The sequence below is a fragment of the Eurytemora carolleeae genome, unplaced genomic scaffold, assembly GCF_000591075.1.
Source record: "Eurytemora carolleeae unplaced genomic scaffold, Eaff_2.0 scaffold256, whole genome shotgun sequence".
Taxonomy (NCBI): domain Eukaryota; kingdom Metazoa; phylum Arthropoda; class Copepoda; order Calanoida; family Temoridae; genus Eurytemora; species Eurytemora carolleeae.
In genome coordinates, this window is record NW_019396155.1 from 308,586 (window position 1) to 336,330 (window position 27,745).

Consider the following 27,745-nt stretch of genomic DNA (forward strand, 5'->3'; position numbering starts at 1 on the left):
TTTATTTCTTGCAAATATCCGAACAAAGACAGTAAAAAAGGGGCAGCTGCAGCCCTTTTATCCATTTTCTGTTTTAATCCGGGGAGACAACGAGGTTATAGTATATAGAGTGATGGTGTACACTAATCCTTTACTAATTGTACAGGCCATGTACTCCACTTTCAAAGGTCAATCTGTATATTACAGTACTCGAGGGTGATTTCTGAAAATTCTTATTTTCATTTAAGCATGGTCTTCAATAAAAAAAAATTTAAAAAAACTGTTGAAATCATTTTAACTTTTCCGTTAAATAGAGAGGGATGTATGGTTCACAATGGTACGTACCCTTAAACCTCTGAGTACGAAGGTACGAGATAATTTTCTCTTTTGAAGTAGATTAGTTTAATCGTGATTTCTCTGGAAAGTGATTTGGGGAGTTTGCTAATGAAGCATATGGAGGAAATTATCAGAATTCAACACCTCTCGAGCTGCACATATTTCAAATACACTTTTAAAGGAAAACTTGAACACTAATAATTCAAATTAATATTGACTAATATAACTTTTTCTTCAAAATGCCGACTGCATATCCGGCTAGGAGAATTTGTTTTCCATTTGACTATTGCAATCCACTGCTCTTTTATCGTGTGCAGGATTACATCTTCACAGGAAGTCATATTATTGCTGTCTTTTACAGAGCAATATTCCATGGTTAATAAACGGTTTTGAGAAAACTGAGTAAAATCTAATTGATACAAAACCTCCTCATACACTTGTACTCCGAAAGCGTACTGTATATTTGATGTTTGTACTGTATTACAGTTTACATACAAACTATAGATGGCGTACCTCCAAATAAAGTAAATTTCACGTACAATTAAAATATTATATGTTAATATTAATCATAACTCTTTCATATCAAATAGCCATAGAGAAGAAAAAAAAATATAATATTTTTTTCATACTTGCGCGTAAATTTAAAATTAAGGAGCTACGAGGTCATAAAGTTGTACTAGTAAAGTCGCATCAATTTTTAAATTCTCCCTCTGTCTAGTTTGTTGAGATTCCACTTTAAAAACCGCTTGTGAGATTTATGCAGAAGAGGCAAGAAAGAAAAGTAACACAGTAACGCCAAACAAAGATCCTCTTGATTATGACTCATGTGAATTTAGAGTGCAACATTTTTAAAAGGTGGTTTGACAGTCCCTTTAACAAGCAAGAAATGCAAATCTCAAATAAAAGAATTAAATATAATTATTTCCATCTGAACGTTTTGAATAATAAAATATATAAAAATAAAAAAGTATCTATTGATAATATATCTATATATATATATATTATATTATATTTTAATGTTTGTTGCTTCAAGCGCTAAAAAAAAAACGAGAAGGCCATTACGTTTTTTAGCACCACATTATTAGGGTAAATTTACAGGTCTATTACATATCAAAAATTTAAATGCAATGATAATAAAAAATACAATGCAATAGCAAAACAAAAAATTTCCGATTATCCATACACTATCTTCTAGATATGCTGCTGGGTCATACATATACTTGCACATATGGAATAGTAGTCCTAGAACCGGTAAAGCCATAATGACAAAGAAAAAAAATGGAAAATCCATTTTTTCTGGGTCACTATTTACTTTGACTAAAACAAGGTTGGTTGTGCAACGGAAAAGATCACATCTTCTTTCTGAGAAAAAAAACTGCATCATTTGCCTCCAGACACTGTTGTCAACAAGGAGAACCACAGTCCGGCATTCCATGCCGTTCAAGATATCAGGACCCGCGATCAAACATCCTTTTCCAGATCCGACAAATCCTTCCAGCTCTTCCACCTCCTCTTTACCCCCAAAGAATGTAAAACATCTTATTTTTCTTTCTTCCAATTTTGTTTTGAAGAGGGTTAAAGACTTTTTATCAGCAGCAGCATGAGCTATGAGAACGAAACAGTCCTCTCCGGATACAGCTTCAAGTACCTCTTCACACCAGTTCTCTGTCATCTCAAGTTCTTTAGGCTCAGGTCCTACAACTGTGACTGAATAACTGGATGCCCTTTGGCTGACACTTTCTGAATTGGCCTTGTTGCGAACGTTTTCAGTGCACCTCATAACGTTGGGTAGATTTATTACTGCCCAGTTCTCAGCAAAAATAGATAGGTCTACTTTATCATAGTTTGCCCAATATGCTTGACAGGGTCGTAAACAAATAGTGATTTCAACGTCAGGAAGATTTTTTAGGAACTTGTGTAGAGGTTGGTCTTCAACTGAACCCTTAATATATAATGTTCAAGAGTAAAGATATTTGCTTACGAGAGATTGATCAGCTACTTAAACGGAGGGTTAAATACTCTAAGTTTTAGATATCAAAGGTTTGCATCATCAGTTCGCAAAAATAGAGGGATTAGAAAATTTGAGTTTGTGGCAAAACACTCCTTTCTGGTTTTATCAAATTTTTTTGTAATTGAAAGTTTCCAAATTTCAATCATAACAAAAATTATATTTTATTGATATAAGTAAGGAAGAAACAATATGATGGCAATTTTTTTAAAAGCTCAAATCCACCTTGCACCATTTTTTTGTGTAAATCAAATCACTAATCTAAGCCAGAAAAAAAGTAAATTAAAATAGTTTTCAAATATCTAAATTTAAAAACACTGAGTTCAGAAACGTTATATTTGTAAAATCCCTTGAAAAGTATGATTGAGTTTTGATTTATAAAATTTTTTCTTTTTTAGATTTTATATTTTACACATTTTTGCTGTTGCAAAAAGGATTCGACATTTTCGATGAAATAATTTCATCCATAAACGAAAACAACTCTTAATTTGAAACATCTAAATAATCCTAATTTTACCTGACTTCTCACTGTCTTTCTTAATAAACTGTCATTGTTAACAGGAGGAACAAGTTCATCGATAAGAAACACAAAGTTTGGATTCTCATTAAGCTTCTTCTCACAAAATTTTGTGATAACATTCAGAAGATCTGATGTTGATTGTACATCATTTCTACCCAGCTGAAGATTGTCCAGAACGTCTTCTATTGTATAAAAATCAACTTTCTTATCCTTGCAGAAATTACGCATTTGCTCATCATAGACAAACACATTGTCGGAAACTTTATGAGGCAAAGAACCAGTGATGAGATAAAACACTCTTTTAATATCTCCTTTAATGTTTAAGATTGGGCTTTCTTCAACAAAACTGACACAGGAGATAAACACAACTGATTTGTTCTGCTCTCGTAAACTTTCTAATTTTGACATAAGCAGGAGAGTTTTTCCAGATCCATATTCTCCATGAATAAGTATTTTGGATGCATTGCTCTGTAAACATTGAAACTGCTCCATATTCCAGAAAAGAATGCTATTAACGCTACCCAGCGGTTGGTTTTTCAGACTGGAGAAGCTGACCTCTTCTGGAATAGCATGAGCCTCTACCTCTCCATGTGTCATTCCAGGTACAGCTTCTCCGAGTAGCTTTTTATGTGTCTCAAGAACAAAATTAGTTGGTGCCCCAACCCTTAGTGTTTGTTCCAGTTTAACACATTTAGAATGAGCTGAAGCTATAAGGACTTGAACCAAGCTTAAGTACTCCTCATTGATATCACATTTGTTATCTAAGTTTATTTCTAACAACTGAAGTAAGCTTTCTCCTTGTAACATCTCTTCCCTGGTAATGATGGTAGCTTTACAATTGTCATTTTTCTTGAGTATTCTTCTTTCTTTGACATTTGGCAGTGCTATTACAGCTTTATACTTCCAATTTTCAAAATTTTCTCGTCCAAGCTTACTGGTCAACTCCTGAAAAAACTTCTCCCCCTTATCACACTGTTCCTTGGGCGCTGTTAGGGTTAATTTTTTGGCCGTCTTCACTTCAACAACGACAAAGGAACAATACTCACCAAGGATCAAAATCAAGTCAAATTCCTGATTTTTTGAGCCATCAACCCCAGTTGTATATCTTCTGAAAAACTTTACATCATAGCCTTTAATGATGGCACATCTTGTGCCAGCCAATTGAACTTTAAGATATCCCCCGACATTAATTTCACTTTCCTTTCCTTTTACATTGTTCATATGCTGACGGAAATTGCACTTCTCCTTAGCGTCTGTGATTTGTTTAGCAATGTTGTCCAGTTCTTCTTGGGGCAGAAGAACAGCTTGCGTTGGAAGATCATAATCAATCTGAGAACAGATTTAATAAATATTAAGACACAGTTGAACCACTTCTCCTTGACACTCACTCACAAAGTAATTTAACTTATATTTTCGACGCGATGGCCACCATGAGCCAAGCCTTCGCTACGCAGTAAATTAGCCTCCTGTGTTTAGATAAAACATAAAATTTTTCGACAAAGTGACATTTGAGGTTCATCAAAGATAAGACGAATTTATTAGTTATTGTAAAAAAGTGCCCAATTATAACTGAAGTAGTGGATTATGGATCTTCTGCTAAAACTCAAAATTTTGAGAACATTTCTTATTCAATTTCATTTAATCTTGCATAATCTCTTGGAATTTCACAGGAATCAGCGAAAGACACCTAGTGGTTATAGTAGCCAAATAATCGTCCTTTACATCATATAAAGAAAACAAAATAGATTATTATATGAAAACTACATTAAACTTAGTCTAAAAAAATTTCAGAATTGTATATTTTTTAGTTTTTAATTTGATTGAATTATATATGGTTTGAGCAAAATAATGCAACTAAAAGAATTTACAATGGACTCTCGATCGCCTCTTGGGTATTACGGGTTTTCAACTATTTTCTCCTTAAAGACGCAAGAGATTAGTAGTGACAAAATCAGAATTTGAATAGGATTAATTTTTCCCGAATACTTAGTTTAAATCTAAGGTTACAACTAAGTAAATGTAAACTAAGTTTAATTTACTACGGAAATGTTTCTCACAAAAATTTGTGCTGTATGGCGGAGGCTTGTTTACGGTGAAGCGGAGGCTCCAACTTCAAAACAACTTTGGGAGGCTCGTTTCTCTATAAAGGAGGCTAAGGGTGGCCGGGAGTTCCCTCCCTCTTCTACATGGATCAGCTATGTCCCGCTATTTATTAAATCTAATCCCTGTTCTCCAGGATGGCAAACACTTTTCTCTCTGAGATCAGGTAAATATATTGCTGAAAATATTTTTGCTCCCTCCAGAAATGTTAAAGTTTCCTTTTCTCCTCCCGGAAATATGAATTGAAGTTTGTTCTGTCCATCTTCAGCCATGATAATTACAGTAATTAGTAGACTATTCTAGTAGAATAGAAATGGAAGCTTTCTCAGGAAAACCATTTAATTCAAATTCATCTTCTGAAATAGAAGATTAATTAATTACACAAAATTTGAATAGAAGGGAAATAAGCCTATCAGTGTAATAAAACGAAGAGATAAAGCTTACCTCAGATGTACACCACCGACCTCTCTATTAATTAATTAATTAACAGAGTGGTCGGTTCTATACATCACGATATGTTTACGTATCTAACACTACACACTTTTATATAGAGTGATCGTATTTTTTTTTTTTGGGGGGGGGGATTTATGAAATTGACAAATTTTTAGATTTTTTTTTCAAAGAGAATTCGAGGATGTCGACTGCAAACCTTTGACAAATTTGTAGGTTTTCAATTTATTAGCTAAAAGTTCTGTCAAAAAATATTAAGTTTCTGCGAAGAAACAAATTCAAACTTTACTGAAAAAAAGCACAAACTGGATGGATAGTTAACAAATGATAAACAAATGAACTGAAAAAATAGAGAGGTCGGTTGTGTACATCTGAGGTAAACTTTATCTCTTCGTTTTATTACTCTATGGTTCAGTCCTTTTGTGCGTGAAAAGGAGTTCAAAGTGTACAACTATGTAAACGTTTACAAATTATACGCAGTACATTACAATAATACAGTATCCGTTACAATATCAAGTTTATGCTGAAATAAAATCGGAAATGTAAAGTAAGCGTATGCTGAAATGAACTCGGGAAAAATGCCACAAACACGCATTTTCTAATCCTTATATGTATATTTGCAATTCCTTTGTAATCCTTTAATATTTCAAACTTCTTATTTTTATCAATTTTTACATTATTTTTAATGTTAAATATGAAGACTAGACAACCAGAAAATTTAAAAAAAATCAATAAAAATGTTTAAATGTCTTTCATTTAACGGTCGACGTCAAGTGGGCATGCCCAATTATAAAATAATGCATTAAAGCTTCGTTTAAAGGGACTGTAAAGGAAAAATGAAGAGTTTATCTGAAAATAGATTTTTTTCAAATTGTGGCTTCTCTGTAGTGACTTGTGAATTTATGCAGCAGAGACAAAGAAACACATGGTTAGAATTATCATATTCCTGATAGTTTAAAGAGTACGGTTGTGAATCGGACATGCAACTCTAAATGGGAACTCTGATGAAATTACGACAACGGTCCCTTTAAACAGTTTTGAATTTTTATGACAGAAACAAATCTTATTAATATAATAATTATCTGTAAACTGCTACTATGTGGGATAAATACAAACAATAGGAATACATTTAAAGAATGAGACAATAAAGACGACTTGAAACTCTCTAAATATTTCACAATTCGAAGTCTTATGTTTTAAACGATTTCCCAACGAAACAAACGAGTTTACAGTTGCAGGGAATCGTGAATATAAGGAAACAGACAGTATAAAGTCCGTACAGTCGTCCCTGAAATACCTCCTTTGTGTGTTACTTTTGTACTGTCTCTTCTTTAAAGATTTAATCTTACTTCTTTTAATTATCAAACAACATATATTTTAGTTTTTATGCTGTTTTTATTGATTTTTGTGGATTTTGTTAAAACCATGACGTAAAAACTTTTGCGTAATGAATCTCGAGATTAAGCATTGATCTTTATCTTATGCCTCTTCGATTTCCTGTGGTGGTAATACACAGCTTATATAATTTTACTTGAGGGATCAAGAATAAGCATTTATCCTCAAATTAGAAATGCCCATTTTGGATATCGAGATAAAAAATTCTAAATTTACGATACTCCACAAAAAAAAATCCGACTTTGAAATTTTCCAAAATATCACAAAGTTTTATCAGTTAAGAATATATATATCTGTTTTTTTACATAGAGAATAGAATATATAGAGAGGAATTTACTAGAAAAAAGTGTAAAACGGCCATTTTGTTGTACTGTTTCCATACTGCAGGTGTACTTCACATATTTATGCTTTATAACCTGTTGGGCCCTGGAATATCATTTTATAGAAAATCTAAAATTATTGTTAAAAGAAAACAAAATTATAAAATAAGCTGAGTTCATAATTGACCAATGATCATTTCACATAGACTCTATGCCTTCCACTTTACAAACGATGACTTTCCGTTATAACTATAAATCAAATGATGTTTTTATTCACCTAATTCATTAAAAAGTTTATTTAACAGTTTAAAAAATTCGAAATTGAAATGGATAGTCTAGGGAACATACTGTATTAATGTACTCTACTGCATATAATTTGTGAACATTTACATGATTTGTACACTTTGAACTCCCTTTCAGGCTGAAAGGGACTGAAAAAATTCATACCGAGAGATTCTTTTAATTCCTCTCGATATATTCTATTCTCTATGGTTTTTTATGGTTTGCATTTTTATCAACACTATAGATTTCATATTGAAGAAACAAGATTTACTTGATAAAACAGTTTTTAAAAGACTTACACTTACTTTCAGCTCCTTCTAGTTTGTATGTTGTAACTAACTCATTAATCTTGAGTGGAGAATATCTATACAAATAGTTTGTGTCTATTCCAGAGATAACAGAGTAAATTTGTATTGATTTTGCAAACCGTTATTATCAGCTGTCTTTACGATTAAATTTGTTAAAATTTAAAAATCTATTTTTGATAATTTTAAACAAAATTCTATTTTTAACTTTAATAATAGTTTATTTTTGGATAAAGATTGTGGGCACAAGCTCACGCATACAAATAAAAACGAAATATCAATAAATCAAACAAAATTCTATATTTTCCTCCTTTTCCTTATTTTTGACAGCTGATTGTAAACAAGGTATGGGTTACTCGGTTACTAGGCAGTTTTAGTTACGCTTAGAGCAGGGGTTGAGACGTGTTGGGTCATATATCTCACATAGCCTAGGTACGCGCAGAACAGAGACTAAGACGTGTTGGGACATATATCTAAGTATAGACTAGGGCTGGGCATCATACTCCGTTAACGAATGGAAATTTTAGACAGATTCCATTAATGAATGGAAAACCTGTTAATTTTCATTTTGTTAAAAAACGATTATAATAAAAATAAAAGAATATAAAGAAAGCAATTATTTTGTTTCGTTTTGTATTTTATTTGTTATATGTTTTTTAAATGTTGTCATCGTAATTTTTTTCAGATTGAAAATACCTGTCTTTCTAAACTTCATTAAAATAATCTAATAGAAGTTGAGAACATACAATTAGTATTTGATCTGTATAGAACCAGAGCCGTAAGTAACTGAGGGGCCATCAGGTTTCAAGTCAAACATCTAAACTTTTTCTTGTTAATATGCAGTCTTCTGAGTTCTTATCTCAATTTTCAGAAAAGGCCACCGAGGGAATTTTAAGTAAATCCATTTTAAAGATATCTTTGAAATCAAGTACATTTACAGGTCTAAAATCAAACGTATATTTAATTTAAAGACATATGCTTCTTTTGAGTTTTTAACAAAATTATTTTAAATGTTAATGGCAGGGTAGTAAAAAATCAAAGTCCAAAGTTTACTGCTTGACTGACTAGATACGGCCTGAAAAAGTCTTTGTAATGTGATTTTTAAGGATTCCACTTAAAAAAAAAACTTTTATAGGCAATACATAAACATTCATACTGTTCACTTATGGCCTTGATTATTTGCTATAAAAGCATTTCTTCTGACTGTTTTAGAAAGTTCACAAAATTTCATTTATTCAATTATTTAACAATATTTGCCCTGTTTCATTTTGCAAATCTTAAACTACTTTTTTTAGTTTTTACATCTTTATGTATGATATTATATAAATAAAAAAATAAATTGCTTCCAGAGATTATTGTTCATTTAAAATGTTGTTTTGATGACATTTCAATGATATGAAATTAAGCAATGAAAAAGATTGTAACACTTCACGAATTTAAGGTAAAGAATTTATTTTTGCAGACAGAAAAATCAAAAATACAGGAGTAAAGAGAGATTGCAAATATTTTAAACTTACCGTTAGCGCTGCACAAAAATTATATTTTGGACAACGTGCAGTTATAAGTTAACAACTAACGGCTTCTGTCAGTTCTATTTTGATAATCTATCTATCTATTCTATATATATGTAATAATACAGTGATAACCAGAAAACTCTGCAATAGGAAGAAGACTTTTAGACTCCAATTACTAAAACATTTTTTTTAATGATGTAATGATGTAAAAATAATTTTAAATACTATAGTGCAAAATTGACACTGATTTAGTAATGAAATGAATTATTTTTTTTATATTATGTTAGTTAGATAAAGGAAACATTAAGAAGATAAGAGACATAAATAGTTTATATTACATCCTTTTATGTAATATAAACTATTTATCTCTCTTATCTTCTTAATGTTTAGCCAGACTAAGTAGTTTTTTTTCATTTTGTGTGTTCGCTTTTAGGTACCGTTGTCGGCGATTATATCAATACAATGAAAACAACTTTTTAATAATTATACTTTGATCCCTAACATGCATTTTTCAAATTACAAGGTTACAAGTAAAAAAAGAACTTGTTTATCGACAATTTTTCTTTCGCTTCATGTTGATGTGTGTCTACTGGTTGAAAGATTGGTAAAATTGAAATTAAAATATAAAGGTCGTCTTCATTGTATTGATATCTAGTGACCTATAAAAGACAACTGAGATCAACATATTTTTTGCCTGAAGTAAAGTCTTGGAACATTTGTTCATTGATGTTTAAGCGTACCAACTGAACTCTCGTCACAGAGGTATAATACGTCATTTCTTTGTCGTAGACTTCTTTTCATTGGATTTCAAAATATGGCTCTGTCGCTTTTGCTTTCTCAACTTTACCGAAACCTACTTTAACTTTTTTTGATACACCCCAGGATATTTATTAGTGCGCTATCGTAAATCAATAAAGATTTACCTACCTCTCATGTTTTTTGGAACAGCCGATTTCTATTAAAGGGGTCATATTTTCGGAAAATTAAACCAGATACAAAGGGACCCATAAAACTGTGGAATAGGAAGCAATCCTTGATTATTTGATGTTTTTATGAATCAAAAAGTTTTGCCAGTATCTGGAAAATCAACTTATTAATTAGGTGAAACGGTTTTGAATACACTCCTAAACTGCTTGTGGTTCATAAGTTTAGGTTTAGCTATATTTAAAGTGAAAACTTAAGTCTAACAGTTTTATTGAAATCTCTCAACTAGTGATTGTTTTTATAGGACTGATGTCGTCGTTATTGTAAGCCCGCAATGTGTAATTTATGATTAGTGTGAGTAAATAAGTTTTTTGTTATCTTTTAAGCTGTTCTAAGTACTTGATAACACATTTACTATTATTACACAGTCAACTTAAACACATGAAGCACATTATGCTTACATTGTTCAGTACTGCGTAGATTTTATATTTTGCGTAAACACATGAAGCATATTTTGCTTACGTTATTTAGCACTGCGTATAATTTTGTATTCTGCGTAAACACATGAAGCATGCTTACATTGTTCAGTACTGCGTAGATTTTATATTTTGCGTAAACACATGAAGCATATTTTGCTTACGTTATTTAGCACTGCGTATAATTTTGTATTCTGCGTAAACACATGAAGCATATTTTGCTTACATTATTTAGCACTGCGTATAATTTTGTATTCTGCGTAAACACATGAGGAACATTTGTTTTCAGTGTCCAGAACTGCGTATAATACTGTATTCTGTGTTAAAACATGAGAAATATTTGCTTTTCATGTTCAGCACTTCGTTTAATGTTGTCTTCTGCGTAAAAACATGAAGCACATTATGCTTACATTGTTCAGCACTGCGTATAATTTTGTATTTATATTTGTATTTGTATCATTTTTACGAAAAACGTGAATTTCTGTAGGATTCCAACTTCTTCTCCATAGATAACGCATTAAACTTTACAATGAATGTTTGTAAATGATTCATGCGAGAGCTTTATTTTGTACATTCATATCATGGAATTGTTTCTTTTTTAGCGAAATAGCTTGAAACAACGAAATTGCTCGAAATAACGAAAAAGGCAGGAATAACGAAATGCTCAAAATGCAAAATTATATCGAAATTTCGAGCAATTTTTACTTGAAACGTAAGAAAATCTTTTGGCAATTATTACACGATTTTTTGGCAAAAAAATCGATTGGAAACCCTACTCACTACGCGAAAGGTCATATCTTAAAGAAATTTTATTAGTTTAATAAAGATCAATGAATTGTGTGTTCAGTTTATAAACTGCTTTACAATTTACAAAGAAAATTGTGCATCATTTTACCCATTGTGGGCACCAACACAAACTGTCTGCAGTCTAAAGGAGGAGAAAAATCACAATATTAACTGTTATTACCTGAGCGTTACATATTTCCACAAAAGAAATTCTATTTTGCAATTTTCTCGTTAAATAGTGCAAATTTTCGGTTATGGGCGCCCTGTGAACTTTACAGAGTATGTTATGATGCATAATTTTTATAATTTCATAATGTTTTCACAAATAAGCCATTTCAGAGGAAAGATTAAATTTTTTTTTTGGAAAATAACTTTAGCAGTTTACATTAAAATAAATCTTCATAATTTCAATTTAAAATTGAAATAAAAGTTCTTTATATCTATATATAAATTTGTCTGTCTGTTTGTCTGTCTGTTTCTATCCAATAAACGTCAAAACGGCTGAACCGATCGGGCCCAAATTTTGTGTGGGACCTCATGTGGTCCCAGGGAAGGTTTATGAATGATCAAAATTTCAAAAATGTGTGTCTTAAAGTTTTTTGTTTTTGTAAAATTTTGAAAATGTGCGAAAAAAATTTTGTAATATCCGCAAGCTTTTTTTTTACTGTACAAAGAGAAGATGCTCACAGATAAAGCCACATTAAAAGTTAAATATAGAAGATGGGCGCAAAGCCCCCTAAAAGCCTAGCAGATATATATATACTTTGCTCGTCTGTTAGTGTCCATTTGTCAACAGCTAAACCTAACGTGCTAAAATTTTGTGTAGGACATCACATGACTCCAGGGATGGTTTGAGAATCATAAAAATTTCAAAAATTTGCCGACAGCAAAGTTTGATTTCCGATAAGTTTTAAAAATCTACTTCTTTTTCGAGAAAATCCGCAGACTTTTTGTTTTTGTTTTACAGTGTATAGGAAGAGAAAATGTTCACAATTGAAATAGAAGATGGGCGTGAAGCGCCCATCAAGCCTAGTAAACGTAAAAAGGTTGAATTGATCAGGCTTAAATTTTGTATGGCAACTCACATGACCCTAAGAGAGGATATTTAAGGTAGAAGAAATGCACTAATGGAAAACAATTGTCTNTTTTTTTATTAAAATGTTTTCATTAAAATCTCTAATAAAAAAAGATCAGATTTTTTGTTGATGTCTGCATGAAGTTATAATTAATTAATTAAAGTTATTTTGTCGTAAGGTTTTACGAAAACTAGCAGGAACATTGTTGATTTTACATGGAGACATTTTTCTGGAAAGGTTTTCCGGATTTTAGTTTTTGTCGTCTTCCGCAAGAATCATAATGCTCAAAATTTTCAAACTGTTTTGTAATAAAACTTATATTACATAACTCATTCTGGAAAACTTAAAAATAAAAATTCAAACATAATGGTTTTTAGATTATGCGGGACAAATAGACTCTTTTAGAATTTTAGAATTTGTATCCCCTAGTTTTTGTATCCCATTTAGAATTTGTGTCCCATTTTTATTGTGAAAATTGGATAGAAGTTTTATATTCAAATTACTATAAAGTTCATAAAATTTAATGAAATAATAATCTTTTTATTCTTTTATTCCAGAACTTCAATGGGACAGATTGACTCTAAAGAGTTTATGGCTGGAAGCTACAAAACTTTGCGGTCAACTTATTCGCAAAACAGGTGAAGGGACAGTTCGCCGGTTTTCTTGTCAAATTTGCTGACTCATCATTTGTTTATGTTGGATAACCTTGACAACTTAAATAGGGAAATACCCTCTTAATCTTGAATCCGTGTCACTATGTGAAAGAAATACGGAAGTGCTTTTTGCGTCAATTTGACTTTCTCCGACTTTTTGTTGACAGGGAAAGTTTCAAGGATGGCATTAAAAAACTAATAGACAATTACCACCACACAAAGATTCAGACATTTAAAAAACCATGCATCAATTTTTAATTTTCAATTTTCGAATTTTTGTCCCTCACTTTAAAATTTGTTTCGCGGCTTAAATTTAAACCGCGGATCAAATTCTTTAAATTCGGCCTCAGTGTAGCAAAATTATAATTTTGGTTTTTTGTAAATATTTTGATTAATCTTCAGTTGTTTGATTCTGTGCTGAACTATCAATTTTGGTCAATTTACTTAAAAATTTATGTTTTCCGCAAAACTTCAGATTTTGTGCAAATTGTACAAATTTTGCGCCAAAAAAATTGGTCATTTCGTTGAAACACCTATAGAAGACTGATAGAAAATTGATGGACAATATAATGCTCTTGTTTGGAAAACAAGTCTTTTTTGTCAACTTTTATAGAAACAAGTTTAAAATGTGAGATACAGAGTAATATTATGAAATAATATTGAATGTGCATTTTTTACATTGAATTGAAATTCTAGAGCGAAAGAAAAACTGGATGACCCTCTTCCAGAAGATGAACAAGATGGAACGGAAAAAATAACAGTTTTCCAAAACAATATTGAAACAACCGGAAAACGACATTTTAACAAATTGGAGAGAGAACAACACGCGGCAACACGACCACCTTTTAATAATCGAGATCATGAGGAAAAGTCTGAATTTCAAGATCGCAGATTTTGTTCCATATTCCGCAGTTTAAATATAAAAGGTAAATATTTAAGATTGATTTACGATTCAATTTAAAAGTTTTATGTTTTAATATTTCCTTATCTTCGTTGAGAAACAATTCAAAGGTTGGGCAAACATGATTTTACATTGCATGCACTGTACAAATACATTTTATTTTTAATAAAAAGAATGAACAATAATGAAAACTGGCTAAAACCGGTGTTTTTACTGGTTAGGCCAGTAACTTAACGTCTTTTAACGAATTGAAAATTATCAGTCATTCCAAATTGTTAAAGGATTTTTTTTTACAAAAATTTTGCGAAAAATTCATGTTTAATGGGACAAATCGTGATCAAAAGGCACAACTTACTGGGACAAGGACCGTACTGTAAAATTCTCATGGAATGCAAACCTACTGAATTGTTTTTTTATTTTACGAGCCACATTATGTTTCTGTCGTATATAGATGAGTTCCTACTGTTAAAAGAGGATGTTGAAAGTTTCAAGACGACATTTAAGATAAAATTTTTAGAAATATATTAGAAATAATTTTGTAGCAAATATGTTGAAATGAAAAACAAGTAATAAACGGCATTTTGTTTTCCATTTTTTTTATTTGGGAGTTATAATAAATGGTTTTATCACTACTTGGTTCAGGTATAATTAAATGTACCAAAACCATGAGATGCAATTATTTGGTGCTATGTCAATGATGGTTGAATGGACTAACTGTCAATTCTACTTAAGTCAGCTGTTCACTGAATTTGTGCTTTAGCCTTTAGTACATAAACTTTAACTTGGCTTATAATCATTTAGAAAAAAAAAATGTTTAAGTGCAAATTTGAAGGATGTAAAATTGGACATTTTGATATCCTGTTCAGCATTGATAATTAATAATTATATTTAATTTTTTTGTCTAAAATTTTAATTCTGCTATATGTAAATGAGTGTTTTGTGAAACAACACTAATCTTGTTTTTTGACCCACCCTGTTTTTTAGAAAGCAAAACATTATTAAAATTTTTTAGAAGGCTTATCTGTCCAAAATAGTTAAAATTAATATTAGTCATTTGTAAAATTGCGAAAGCTCATCTGAACAGCTTTGATTTGTAATGTTTTAACTATTTGCTGGTTTAAATTTGATAAAGTTAGACTAATTTTTGTGTAAGAGGATTAAGTTATGGATTAATAATAACCTAATTTGAACAACTGAATAAATTCAAAGCATGTTAAATTCTTTTTTATTTCCAATATGGCGTCGTAAACATGGAATATAGCGTTGAGGAATTTGCTATGTGCACAGGGTGAAAGTCATGACTACGCGTATCCTATTCCTCAGGCAAAGTGTGGGGTCGACCTGTTGACCTACCCAGCTGCTACCATGGATGGATTAGGAAACCCAAGGTGGAACAACTCCTAAAACAGGTTCGAATTATTATTTTAGTATTTTGACAGGACAGTATCTAAAAACTAAAAAAAACATCATTGGACTGTACAGTGTACACTGTGTAATAACTATATAAGAGCCACATAGGTTGTATATGATTGAACTACATAGATACCGCCAATTTACTTTCTTTTATAGCTAGCTGATCAGTCTTGTCACAGTACTGTACAATCTACGTAAAAATGTTGGGCCTGGATGGACTAAGCATGATCCTGATTAGAGTTGGGCATCATTATTATCCTTTTTTTTAACGTTCATGATTTTTTAGGTTGAATTGGAAAGGAGACTCCACAAAAATCTTTTCAGTTTATCATATTTTAAAATTTTATTCTCTAAAATTTAGTTTTTATTATATTATGCAAAAGTTATGAGTTAAAGTGATTTTTAAATTATTTGTATAATAAACAATTGATTTTGCTTCGTTCAGGCAAATATAGCTTCTGTCATGTCAAGTCAGTATTAGGCAAAATGTCATAATAGAAAACTGATAGAAGATAAAATTATGAATAATGTAAGACATGCCTTTATTAATTAAAAATATTAAGGGTCCAGATGGATTCTACCTGTTAAAGAATTCAACAGAATTTCCTGGGGACTTAACTCTGTGTGTCTGGCAGGAAGACAAAGTAAAATATTTTAGGAAATATAAACAATAAAATAATAAAACCTATTAGCTTTTTCAATTTGTTCCTTTATCTTTTGTTAGCAACTTATTTTGTTTTTTAATCTTTAATTTTAATCAATTCAATATAATATTTTTTTTTTCACTAAGTCTTGGTAAATTTCTCTTGCTTTTGTTCTTATTTTTCATTGATTTAAAGCAAACTTAAGGTTTAAGAAACGTTGCTAAGTTTATATTTGGTTTTAGAATTCTAAGGATCAGTAATCACAAACTAACAATAGACCACAAAACGTACTTTCAAAATGTAAGTTTAGTTTTACAATATTTATTTTAATGGTTTTAACATTTCTTGATTTTTTAAAGCAACTTAAGCTAGATTTAATTTTAACTTGAAGCGAAAATAATCAACACTGTTTTGTTTTATTTTTATTAATTTTTCTTTATTCTGTGTCCAGTTAGACGATCTCCTGTTTGAGTACAAGAGGACTGATACACTAGGCGTGAGACTGGTTTTGCCGTGTCTAAAAGAATTTCCAAACCAAAAAAATTCTGGACTGCAGGGCACGTGCAGAACGGGTCGGTACAGCGCGCAACAAATAAAAGAAAACGCTGGCACAACTGGTAGAGTCAAGTTGCGAACCAATTAACAGATTGGATTTTGGCCTGGGATTACCCAGCAAATAATTAGACTGATGTAGTTAAAAAATCGTTTAAGTAAACCTGGAAAGTTCTTTTCTATTTTTGTATTTCAACACAATCCAAGTTGGTTAAATATACTCCTTTTAATTATGATAGATCTGTAAAAAACAGTTATAAAAATGTTCAGTCAAATTTAAGTTGGGTTTAATTTAATCTAAGTTTAAAGACCCTTTAACGCTTTATATTTTACTACTTAATTAACTATAATTCTCTTGAACAGTGCACAACTTTGGATTGGAAGGCTTTTCAACAAAAAAATTATCTTTAATTTTTAAAATTTTGGTTTTATGTTCAGCTAGTAATGGTATCAAAGAAGGATTAAGGTCAAAGTATTCAAATTGTGATTGTAACCAAATATATTTAGTATCTAAATAAAACATCAGTTTCATTATTTTGTTTTATTTTTAACTGAATGAATCCAGGGCTCAAATTTTCAAGAGCCAAATGGTTGATTAAAATATTGTTTAATATGTTACAGAAATGTTTCAGGTTTTTACCAACTACTCCTTAAAATTTTAAGTTGGACAGCTTTAAAATTTTCTTATTTATGGCTAAAAAATAGTTGTTTGGTCAACCTCAAACCAATACCAATTGTCTGGCCTAACTTTAAGTCAAATATATGNTCTGGACTGCAGGGCACGTGCAGAACGGGTCGGTACAGCGCGCAACAAATAAAAGAAAACGCTGGCACAACTGGTAGAGTCAAGTTGCGAACCAATTAACAGATTGGATTTTGGCCTGGGATTACCCAGCAAATAATTAGACTGACGTCAGACAAGAATCTGGACTTTGCGATGTTTGTCGGAAAAATCATTTCCAACAATTTTTCGACATAAAAGGTTTAACGTTTTCTGGGTAAAATAGTTTCCATTTTTGTATTTCCACACAATCCAAGTTGGTTAAATATACTCATGTTGTCTGTGGGCCTTTTAATTATGATAGATCTGTAAAAAGCACAGTTATACATAAAAATGTTCAGTCAAATTTAAGTTGAGTTTAATTTAATCTAAGTTTAAAGACCCTTTAACTTAACCCTAAATATTTTACTACTTTATTAACTGTAGTTCTCTTGAACAGTGCACAACTTTGGATTGGAGGGCTTTTCAACAAAAAAATTATCTTCAATTTTTGAAATTTTGGTTTTCTGTTCATCAGAGAAGGATTAAGGTCAAAGTATTCAAATTGTGATTGTAACCAAATATGTTTAGTATCTAAATAAAACATCAGTTTCATTATTTTGTTTTATTTTTAACTGAATGAATACAGGGCTTAAAGTTTCAAGAGCCAAATGGTTGATTAAAATATTGTTTGATATCTTACAAAAATGTTTCAGGCTTTTACCAACTACTCCTTAAAATTTTAAGTTGGACAGCTTTAAAATTTTCTTATTTATGGCTAAAAAATAGTGGTTTGGTCAACCTCAAACCAATACCAATTGTCTGGCCTAACTTTAAGTCAAATATATGGACTGATCAGTTATGTTTTCATTTCCATCAGATGTAAATATTTTCCGACAATGGTGCCCTAAAAATTGAATAGGGACTTTAGTCATTAATTTTGACTCTTTTTGAGTCTTTTAAGCCAAAAAAAAGTTTGCGGCACGATTTTTTGTTCCTAATTATTCATTTTTTTTGTTCCTAAAAACACTCTTACCCCCCCCCCCCTCACTTAAATCCTGTATCCGCCCCTGCATAAGGTCACTGGATTTTTAATATCACAATTTTGATGCACTAAATTTATCATTTAAAAACGTAATAATTGCCAGAAAATTCAAACTCTGTGACATATGTAAGACTGTACGGTCGTAGCTTATGGCTGCCGGAAGACAAAAGAAAGCTAATATGTGGCATGAAGTGAAAATTTTTGTGGCTTATTGACCGCCTGCCCTCCCCCGCTCATGTACAAGTCATTTAAGCATTAACATAGAGGGCAATGCCACTTTAAAACAAAACTTTCCTTGTGAAAAGAATATAAAATTGTTGTTCCCCTTCAATTTAAAAAAAACGTAAACGTCTAAATTAAACTTCAGATGCAAATTGATAATTTCTGGATTTAAATATTTCAATTGATTCATTCGACAAAATCTTCCGTGTTCAGCTAAATATTTAACATGAAGGGGTATAAAACCTGACTATAAATAAATATAAATAAATAAATATAGTTTTTGGTTTGTATTTTACATATTGGCAAACTCCTGGGAGTCCCAGAAGTGTGGAGCAGAAAAGGAGTATGTATAAAAACCTCCCACCAGGCCTCTAATGTAGAAATGGAGTATAGATACAGCTCCCAACATCAGGACTACAGGAGGTGCCCAGAGCTAGATAGGAGTAGATACAGCTCCCAACAGGACAACAGGAGGTGCCCAGAGCTAGATAGGAGTAGATACAACTCCCAACAGGACTCCAGGAGGTGCCCAGAGCTAGATAGGAGTAGATACAACTCCCAACAGGACTACAGGAGGTGTCCAGAGCTAGATAGGTGTAGATACAACTTCTCCCAGGACTCCAGGAGGCGTCCAGAGCTAGATAGGAGTAGATACAACTCCTACCAGGACTCCGGGAAAAGTATAGAGCTGAATATGAGTAGATCAACTCCTACAGAACTCCAGGAGAAGTTTTAAGATGGATTGGAGTAGATCCAACAGGAGTCTAGAGCACGATTGGAGTAGATGTGACTCCCTCCCACCAAGTGGATCCCTCATCTTCATTGTTCTCTCCCACAACAGTGGCAACAAACTTTACCTAAAAACGACAAATAAATATAAAATAAAACAAAAGAAAAAAAACTCAGCAGGTACAGATGGTAGAAACATGATTGGTAGAAACACACTGACTAGAATACAAATAGATTGTTTTACTCTACTATACTATTCACATCCTTGATTTTTCTACGAACATAAAGAGAGAGTTGCCGTTGATTTCATATTTCATTAAGTACGTTTCTATCAACTGTTAAAACGCATATGCCGACTAAAAATAATAACAGAGAAAAGGCTAAAATTGTAGTTAAATGAGACAAATTTTGATCGAAAGTGAAAGCTTGATGGGATAAGGACCGAGAACGGAGATGTTAAATCCGCGTGACCTGCAATAAAAAAACTGAAATGTTGTGCTTACCTGGCCGGTCATACTGCTGGGTGGAGTCCAGATAGCTGTAATTGAGTCCTTAGCCTCGCCGTTGGAGTGCACAAGTGCATTTGCAGTTCCCTAGAAGTTATATCATGTTAGCATCAAATAATTATTAGACATTCGGAAAATTATTGGTTTTTTGCTTATATCTTCTGCTAAAAATTTTTGTTTAGATTTCTATTTTTGAAAAGAGAAAAGGTATCTAAAACTTATTTTGCCATCAATGTCATGGAATTTTTAAGTCAGAATTTCAATCTTTTTTGGTATACAGTTTGTCCTTAGATAAATACCAACGATTTTTAATTCCTGTTAAAGGGACTGTGAGCGTAATTCTAAGTGACCCTCCATGCAAAGATAGCAATGTCCGATTCAAAACAGTATCCTTAAAACCTTTCTCATCAAAATGTTTTTCTATGATGGTTTAAATCTTGTACCTGGCATTCAGAATCTTCACATGTGGGAGGGAAGTTCTCACAGTCCATAGCCTGGGCATCATCAGCTGATTCAGGGGAGGGAATAAAATATCCATGTCCTCTCTTAATAATAATAATACCTCCGCCATGAGCATGAACCCTCTGAATGGTCTACCATCCTTCAAGGTTCTCAGGAACACTCTGATCTGTTTAGTCTTCTGCAGGCTCCCCACTAACTACACCAAACCAAAGATTAGTCTAAAGAAGCGACGGAAAATAACCAAACAGTCCACACATCAAATCATGAACTGGTACAGTCTGAAACTCTAAGCGGCGAGGTAAAATTTTTGCCCCTATCATAGACATTAGACAGCCCTTTCTACTTAGACTCAAGAAATTGGCTATTTCGGATATTTTGGGGGACTTTTAGATTTTTGTAAAGCAAAAAACCTAAAATATGAAAAACCGGATTTTTTTACATAGATTCCTCCCAAGGAACTATTAAAACATTGAATATTGTTTGTTACTTATTCAAATGATGAAAATATGTGAAATCAAGTTTTAAACTTTTGGAAAATAATCTTAAAGGGACTAAAAGCGGAATTTCAAGTGACCCTCCCTACAAAGATGGCAATGCCCGATTCACAAAGACACCCTTAAAATCTGAGTCTCTATCAAGTATTAATCAGATATCATATAATGTTTAAAACTAATTATTTTGAGTTTTGAATTTTCCACAAAAGTTCGACTCATATGTTGCATTTTTACTGTAGGAAAACATACTGGAATATCAGAATCGGACATTGACATGGAAGGTTGCTTGAAACAACTGACACAACGTTGAGAGTCTGTTTAATGAAGAAATTGATATAAAGGTTTAAACAAAATAAATTGACCTCAAATGGAGCAGATTTGAACTCTGAGGCTGTGATGCTATTGGGCTCGTGAGGAGGTCCAGGGCGCATATTTGCGCATGCGCCAGATGGGGGACCAGAGGAGTAACCGGAAACGGCGCTTACCAGGGCAACAACAACTGTAACCGGTTTTTTTTCAATTATTTTAGTGATAACCTGTTTTATTTAATTGTTTATTTTCAACACTTTATTATTTATTTTTATTATTAGTGCTGTTTACGACAAGAAAAAGCGCTGTAAACGGCAGGATATAATAATATCCCAGACTGTAAATACGTTATATCTATGACAGAAAATTTAAGAACTATTATAGAAAATATAGATATCTCAGACAGGAAGTAGAGATATCTATAGCAGGAAAAAGAAATATCCACAATAGGATTAAATGATAACCATGACAGAAAATATAGATATCTACAGCAGGAAATAGTAATAACTATGATAGGAAATGGAGGTATTTACGCCAAAAAGTGGTAATATCTACGGAAGGAAATATTAACATCCATAACAGAAATTGGGATTCTCCGACAGGAAATATTCATATTTCCGACAGGAAATGTTAAATCTCCGACAGGAAATGTTAAATCTCCGACAGGAAATGTTAAATCTCCGACAGGAAATGACAATGAACAATGAACAAAAACTAAATATCAATCGTCACATGAGTTTCATAAATAAAACTTTTTGATTTTTGAAATGATTCACGATATTTTTATAATTATATTCATCAAGTAAAACCAGATTTATACTTAATCTTAGTTTAAAAACAAATTGCAACTGAAATTAAATATATCATGAAAAAAATCATTTTCACAGAATCCTCAATCACTTCTGTTTTTATTTCAAAGTTTAAAAAATCTTGTATTTTTTTTAGATCCTGCCTGCATGGCCAAACGTCGCAAAAAAAAACTTAAAAGCAAATGTGTTTTAAGAGTTGAGTCACCCACCCCCTCCCCTTCCAAAAAAAAATAATAAAAATGTCTCACCCATTAACTTCATGTTTAGTAGATTTCAATAACTATTATTCTAACCAAGAAATAAACCTTATATACAAACACCGGCAACAAAACCCAGGGCCATTCACCTAACCTTTCTACAGCAGGGCCATCGACACAGACGAAAAAAAATATTACACGCGCTGGTAATAAATATAAAGATAAATAAAAGTAGCAAACGAGAAAAAATTCTATCTTTATGCGTATCTATCATAACAATTTTGCGTAACCCTGGCCAAGGAAAGATGCGTAAAAGTGCGTAAACTTGTTCTGTGTACTACCCAACAAAGAAACAAGATCTAAGGTGATATCTTCAATTCTTTCTTTCAAGAAACTAGTTTTCTAACTGTTTATATTCACTTTTACAGTTAGTTCCAAAAAGTCTGACGTTTGAAAGAATCTCTAAATTTCTGAAAATGAAAATTATGAAGAGATTGTGCCATATTTTTATTTTTGACAAATTCCATGGATTGAGAAATCTTCTTATATAAACAGGGGTTATACATGCATGAAAAGATTGAAAGGACGGCCTTAACTATTACGGTAAACAGGTTGAATTTGGTCTTTTGGCTAGAATATATACTTTAGATGATTTTTCAACAAAAATAAAATCCTCTGTAGCAAGGAATCAAGACTGTAAGGAGAACGATTAAACATTTTTTTGTGTGTGAAATAATAACAAAGTTAACGTGACAGAAAAATAAATATTAATTTCAAACTTTTATTAAAATTAAAGAACGGTACACGGTACACAACCATTGAGTTTCAGAATTAATAATGATAATAATTACGATCAAAAAAGATATTTACATTCAGTGGGGCCCAAAAATGAGAAGACGACATTGATGCGATCTTATGATTATCTTAATGTTGTTATGAAGTAAATTGTTTTTACCAATAGCTTGAAATGTAACTTATTTTCAATATTTCAATTAGTATTCCTCCTATTTCATATTTTTCATGCGTCAATAAATGTATGAAGTCAGACTTTAAAAAAAATTATGAAACTTTGAATTCTCAAACCAATTTTTTCCAATGTATATTCTTGAAAAAGTCTACTAATTGTATTTAGTAAATTATGATGACAATAAAAATTATTATTAAAAACGTTTTACATAAAAACCGTAAAGATAATGTCATAAATAAGGATTTACGATCTATTCTCACTTTTTCAGAACATTTTTAATAAGATTATTCTTTAAAAAATGTAAATTTGATGACGGCATTTTGATCATCTTTGATGCTTTTTGATAATCTAATCAGAATTAAATAAAGCGCAAATAGAAAAAGACTTCGAACTCGTCACTTAATTCCCAAGCTTATTGATCAGGGAATCCCTGCATGTTTATTCATAATTAAACTTTGTTTAGAATCAACCAGTTCGAATTCAGCTCTTAGAATCCCATTGCCATCTCAGAAAGTCCGAAAAGTCCCTAAAAAAGTTTAATTAAAAAAAAGTAAATTTTGGTAAAATCTTTTTTTACCTGTACATCTTTTTCTCCGTTACCCTCGCTTATCCAGATTCCACCTACCTCCCTCTCCTTCATTTTTCTAAAAATAAATTAATTTTTTTCTGAACTCAATTTTGCTAAATAAATAGTTCCTTCACCTGCCAGATGACCTACCTGGCTAATGTATCTGCTCCTACTCCTGCCAGATGACCTACCTGGCTAATGTATCTGCTCCTGCTCCTGCAAGATGACCTACCTGGCTAATGTATCTGCTCCTGCTCCTGCCAGATGACCTACCTGGCTAATGTATCTGCTCCTGCTCCTGCCAGATGATCTACCTGGCTAATGTATCTGCTCCTGCTCCTGCAAGATGACCTACCTGGCTAATGTATCTGCTCCTGCTCCTGCAAGATGAAAGCAGAGTAGTTTACCCCTATCTACCCGGTCAACCCAGGCTGGGAACAATCTCTCTGCGTCGGCTCGTCTAGAACGAGAAAATACAATAGATGTTATAAGAATTCGTTCATAAATAAGAGAGTTATAAGTATAACCATAAAACAAATGTAGGTTGAAAATCTTCAGATGTACATTGTACACAAGGAATTGAACTCTATACAGAGCCCAAAACTTTAACGCAATGTATCGTTAAGAAACCCAATATCGGAAACCGGGCCTTTCACAAAATGGGGTAAGGAAATTTTGTAGATATCATTATATTTTATATGATTAATTTTATATTCTCTTCTCATTTTCTATGTCTTGATGTAAATCTGCACAAATGTGAAGGGAGTGTCATTCAACGTTACTCTAATAAATGGTGTTTTAACAATAATTCGCAAAAAATCTGTGAAAATCTGCTCTAAATTTAACAAAAAGGGCAAGAGGTGAATTTCTGAGAAACAAATCTTGTTCTTCAAAATGTAATTCAGAAAATTTAGTTTTTTTAATTAACAAATCTTAAAATTTGTATTTTCTAGTTAACAAATCCTGTTTTTCAAAATGTAAAATTTAGTAAATACTTTGTTCGCACTAATAATTTTTGCGGGTTCTTTGTTTGTTATATAAGGTTATATAAGATTAATTCTACCTGACCAGAATATGTGCAGTACGGACTAAATAAACATTTGGGTATTCTTTTAGTTTTTTCAAACTATTCCAGCCAATCTCTATCTGCCTAAACAATTCACATTGATTTAGTATACAAGAAAAGATGGGGTAATTTCAAGCAGCGAATACATTTTGCAGTACTTTAGATTTTAAGAGAAAATCTCGAGTACCTAAACAATTCACAGTGCTTTAGCTTCACAACATGAAAAATGTTTGAGAAAAGTACGGAAAGCTTAAATTTAAAATACCTTCATAAAAAGACAAAGAAAATAAAACCCATTAGCAAAGATGTAGAGATGAGAAAATTTGAGTTGTGGCAAAGACTCATGGTTCCTGTCTCTAGTGTAAAACTAGACCAATGAAGAATACAAATATACAGATATACAGATATACAGATATACAGATATACAGATATACAGATATACAGATATACAGATATACAGATATACAGATATACAGATACACAGATATACAGATACAAATAGGAATACCTGTCAGATTGGAAAATAACAACTAGAGAAACTTCCTCACCAGAGAGAGATCTAACAGTCCAAGATTTTTATCTTTAGAAATATCTGAAAGTACTCGGGGAAAAAGTGAAACGACATAGAATTGAACTCAAGTAAGAACTAGATTTTAATGTTTATATTTTAATAAACTGGCTGTTTTCGATTGTTGTTTCTCTACTAAAGTGACTTGCGCATTTCTACTGCAGAAAAGCATATTGGAATTATTAGAATTAAACACTTTTAAACCTAGTAATATCTTCCACGTTGATAAGACAAATGTTTCAAAGATACCGTTGTGAATTGGGAATACAGTCTCTTTTAGGATGAGTATTTATGAGGGAAAACAAATTTGTTGGTATAATCTTCTATAGTTTACGCCATTTTATAAGAAAAATATTCTTGCTTTAATAAATTGTCTATTTTGTTTTAAATTGTAAAAAAACATCCTGGACCTTGAGGGACCTACAGTCAGGGGAACCAGGGACTTTTCTTCTTTAGCACTTCCGTTCCTTCCCTAGATACATAATTCTTTAGGTTTATGGCATAAACAAAATTTGCAAAAATCTAACCAATAATTCTCAAAATGTCAGCAATGAATGAATGTATGCTATCAAAAATAGGAACTTGAATATTATTAAATTTATGCGTCATTACTAGGAGGACTTTGGGAACTCATAGTTTTGATTTTAAGTATCAGAAAATAAGATTGGTTAGATAATAGATACTGTAGTGATAAACACCATTTTATTCTTCTTAAGAATACTAAAAATTCTGAACAAAATGGTAAAATCAGGACATCTGAATCACCGTAAGGTACCTTGGGTATACGAAAGTAGGTATCTGAGTAAAGGTATATATATACCTGATCAGAAGTGGGTAAAGGGAGGTACTCTGGATTTATGTAGGTAGGTACATGGATAAAGGTGGGTACCTGATCAGAAGTGGGTAAAGGTAGGTACTCTGGATTTATGTAGGTAGGTACTTGGATAAAGGTGGGTACCTGATCAGAAGTGGGTAAAGGGAGGTACTCTGGATTTATGTAGGTAGGTACATTGATAAAGATGGGTACCTGATCAGAAGTGGGTAAAGGTAGGTACTCTGGATTTAGTAGGTAGGTACTTGGATAAAGGTGGGTACCTGATCAGAAGTGGGTAAAGGGAGGTACTCTGGATTTATGTAGGTAGGTACATTGATAAAGGTGTGTACCTGATCAGAAGTGGGTAAAGGTAGGTACTCTGGATTTATGTAGGTAGGTACATTGATAAAGATGAGTACCTGATCAGAAGTGGGTAGAGGTAGGTAATCTTCAACTTTAAAAATAGTTCCAAGTTTACTCCAATTCTTTTCTCCTTTTACAGGGGTAAAGTCGTGCACCTGCAAATGATAAGATGGTAACTGATAAGTTAACAAAATTAACTTTTATCGGCTCATTTAATTTCATCTGTTTACATGTATATATATGGTATTTTATTGCAATATGGAATTATGTTATTGAAGGTGAAAACTAATAATTAGCTAATACTTTTAGAATTAATACTAGAGACTAGAGATAAATGAGATAAAAGACGATAAAAAAATTTTAGGAAAAAAAAATTAAATGAAAATAAGAGAGTAAGCAAAATCTATTTGCGGAGTATTTAGATATAAGGGTTAGAAATCAAAAGAAGTTAGCAAAAAAAAACATAATCATGAGAGGAGTTGAATCAGATAAAACTCACTTTTGAAAATTAAACTTGATTTTACCTTCCACCAAAAATTCTGCCAAGGACTGATATCCGCCTGTAATAATAGAAGTTTGTTTTTTAAGACACCCTGTATAATAAAAAAGACCCATTTTTATTCTGGATCCCCCTCTAGTTTACCTGGAACATATGTTCTGAGAGCTGATCATAGTAGAACTGGAAACAGCCGAGACGAATACCAGTACTTGATTCTATTATTGGCTGAAACAGATTAATTCAAAATCATTTTCCACAAATGAAGTGCACTCGTAACAAACATATGTATTTTTTATTTGAGCAACGTTTGATATTTTAAAATGTTAAATAAAATTGTCTTAGCTTGAAATATCAAAGGTTTACATAATTTAGAAGGAAAAGATATATGGAGTTTGTAAGGAGATTCTAGTTCCTTTTAACCGTTCTATTTTTACGTTGATTAATTGTTTTAATTGTTGTCAAAATCTATATTGAACAATCTTTTATTTCTAAAAAGCGTTTGAAAATTTAAAACACTTATATCTGTGCATTGAATAATAATTGCTTTTTTGTTTGTTTGTTTGATATGATCAGCTGCAGATAATATTGCTTGAAAATATCTTCCACTGAAATTGGGTTTTCTAGTAATTAATTTTCTTTAGCAATATTATCTGCAGCCCAAATCTATTAATTGTTTTACCTGTGTGTTTACTAAAATAAAAACGTCAAGATTTGAACAGTCTCTCGTTCTAAA

At 31.8% G+C, this 27,745-nt stretch overlaps 4 protein-coding genes across 10 annotated transcripts; 1 reads left to right on the plus strand and 3 right to left on the minus strand.

Annotated features, from left to right (window-relative positions):
* Positions 1 to 1,326: 1,326 nt before the first annotated feature.
* Positions 1,327 to 7,894, minus strand: LOC111696659 (uncharacterized). Its single transcript, XM_023466338.1, has 4 exons — positions 7,696 to 7,894; positions 5,069 to 5,299; positions 2,841 to 4,172; positions 1,327 to 2,257 (listed from the first exon to the last, which is right to left on the minus strand). The coding sequence occupies exons 2-4, from the start codon at positions 5,213 to 5,215 to the stop codon at positions 1,397 to 1,399; spliced, it is 2,340 nt and encodes a 779-aa protein (XP_023322106.1). The 5' UTR covers positions 5,216 to 5,299; positions 7,696 to 7,894; the 3' UTR covers positions 1,327 to 1,396.
* LOC111696660 (uncharacterized) lies at positions 5,066 to 18,012 on the plus strand. Of its 7 annotated transcripts, none has more exons than XM_023466339.1 (8): positions 5,066 to 5,109; positions 13,029 to 13,109; positions 13,821 to 14,050; positions 15,349 to 15,434; positions 16,002 to 16,096; positions 16,325 to 16,382; positions 16,534 to 16,699; positions 17,474 to 18,012. In XM_023466339.1, the coding sequence occupies exons 1-8, from the start codon at positions 5,081 to 5,083 to the stop codon at positions 17,497 to 17,499; spliced, it is 771 nt and encodes a 256-aa protein (XP_023322107.1). In that variant the 5' UTR covers positions 5,066 to 5,080; the 3' UTR covers positions 17,500 to 18,012. The 7 variants fall into 7 exon arrangements, 6 of the variants coding, with proteins under 6 accessions (XP_023322107.1, XP_023322108.1, XP_023322109.1 ...); XM_023466340.1 differs by having other exon boundaries at positions 16,534 to 16,654; positions 17,429 to 18,012; XM_023466341.1 differs by having other exon boundaries at positions 16,534 to 16,626; positions 17,401 to 18,012.
* A 921-nt stretch (positions 18,013 to 18,933) lies between these two features.
* On the minus strand, positions 18,934 to 21,283 carry LOC111696678 (uncharacterized). Its single transcript, XM_023466366.1, has 4 exons — positions 21,215 to 21,283; positions 20,340 to 20,441; positions 19,894 to 19,983; positions 18,934 to 19,518 (listed from the first exon to the last, which is right to left on the minus strand). Exons 1-4 carry the CDS (start codon positions 21,281 to 21,283, stop codon positions 19,426 to 19,428), a joined length of 354 nt encoding a protein of 117 aa, XP_023322134.1. The 3' UTR covers positions 18,934 to 19,425.
* Positions 21,284 to 22,928: 1,645 nt separating this feature from the next.
* On the minus strand, positions 22,929 to 27,745 carry LOC111696671 (protein XRP2; the record flags this gene model as incomplete). The annotated part of the gene is given in 10 exon segments (XM_023466359.1): positions 22,929 to 23,660; positions 23,712 to 23,778; positions 24,058 to 24,162; positions 24,766 to 24,852; positions 25,277 to 25,327; positions 25,747 to 25,808; positions 26,570 to 26,668; positions 27,038 to 27,073; positions 27,157 to 27,237; positions 27,692 to 27,745. Coding segments are annotated over 10 exon segments (681 nt in total), but the record flags the coding sequence as incomplete, so codon positions are not given.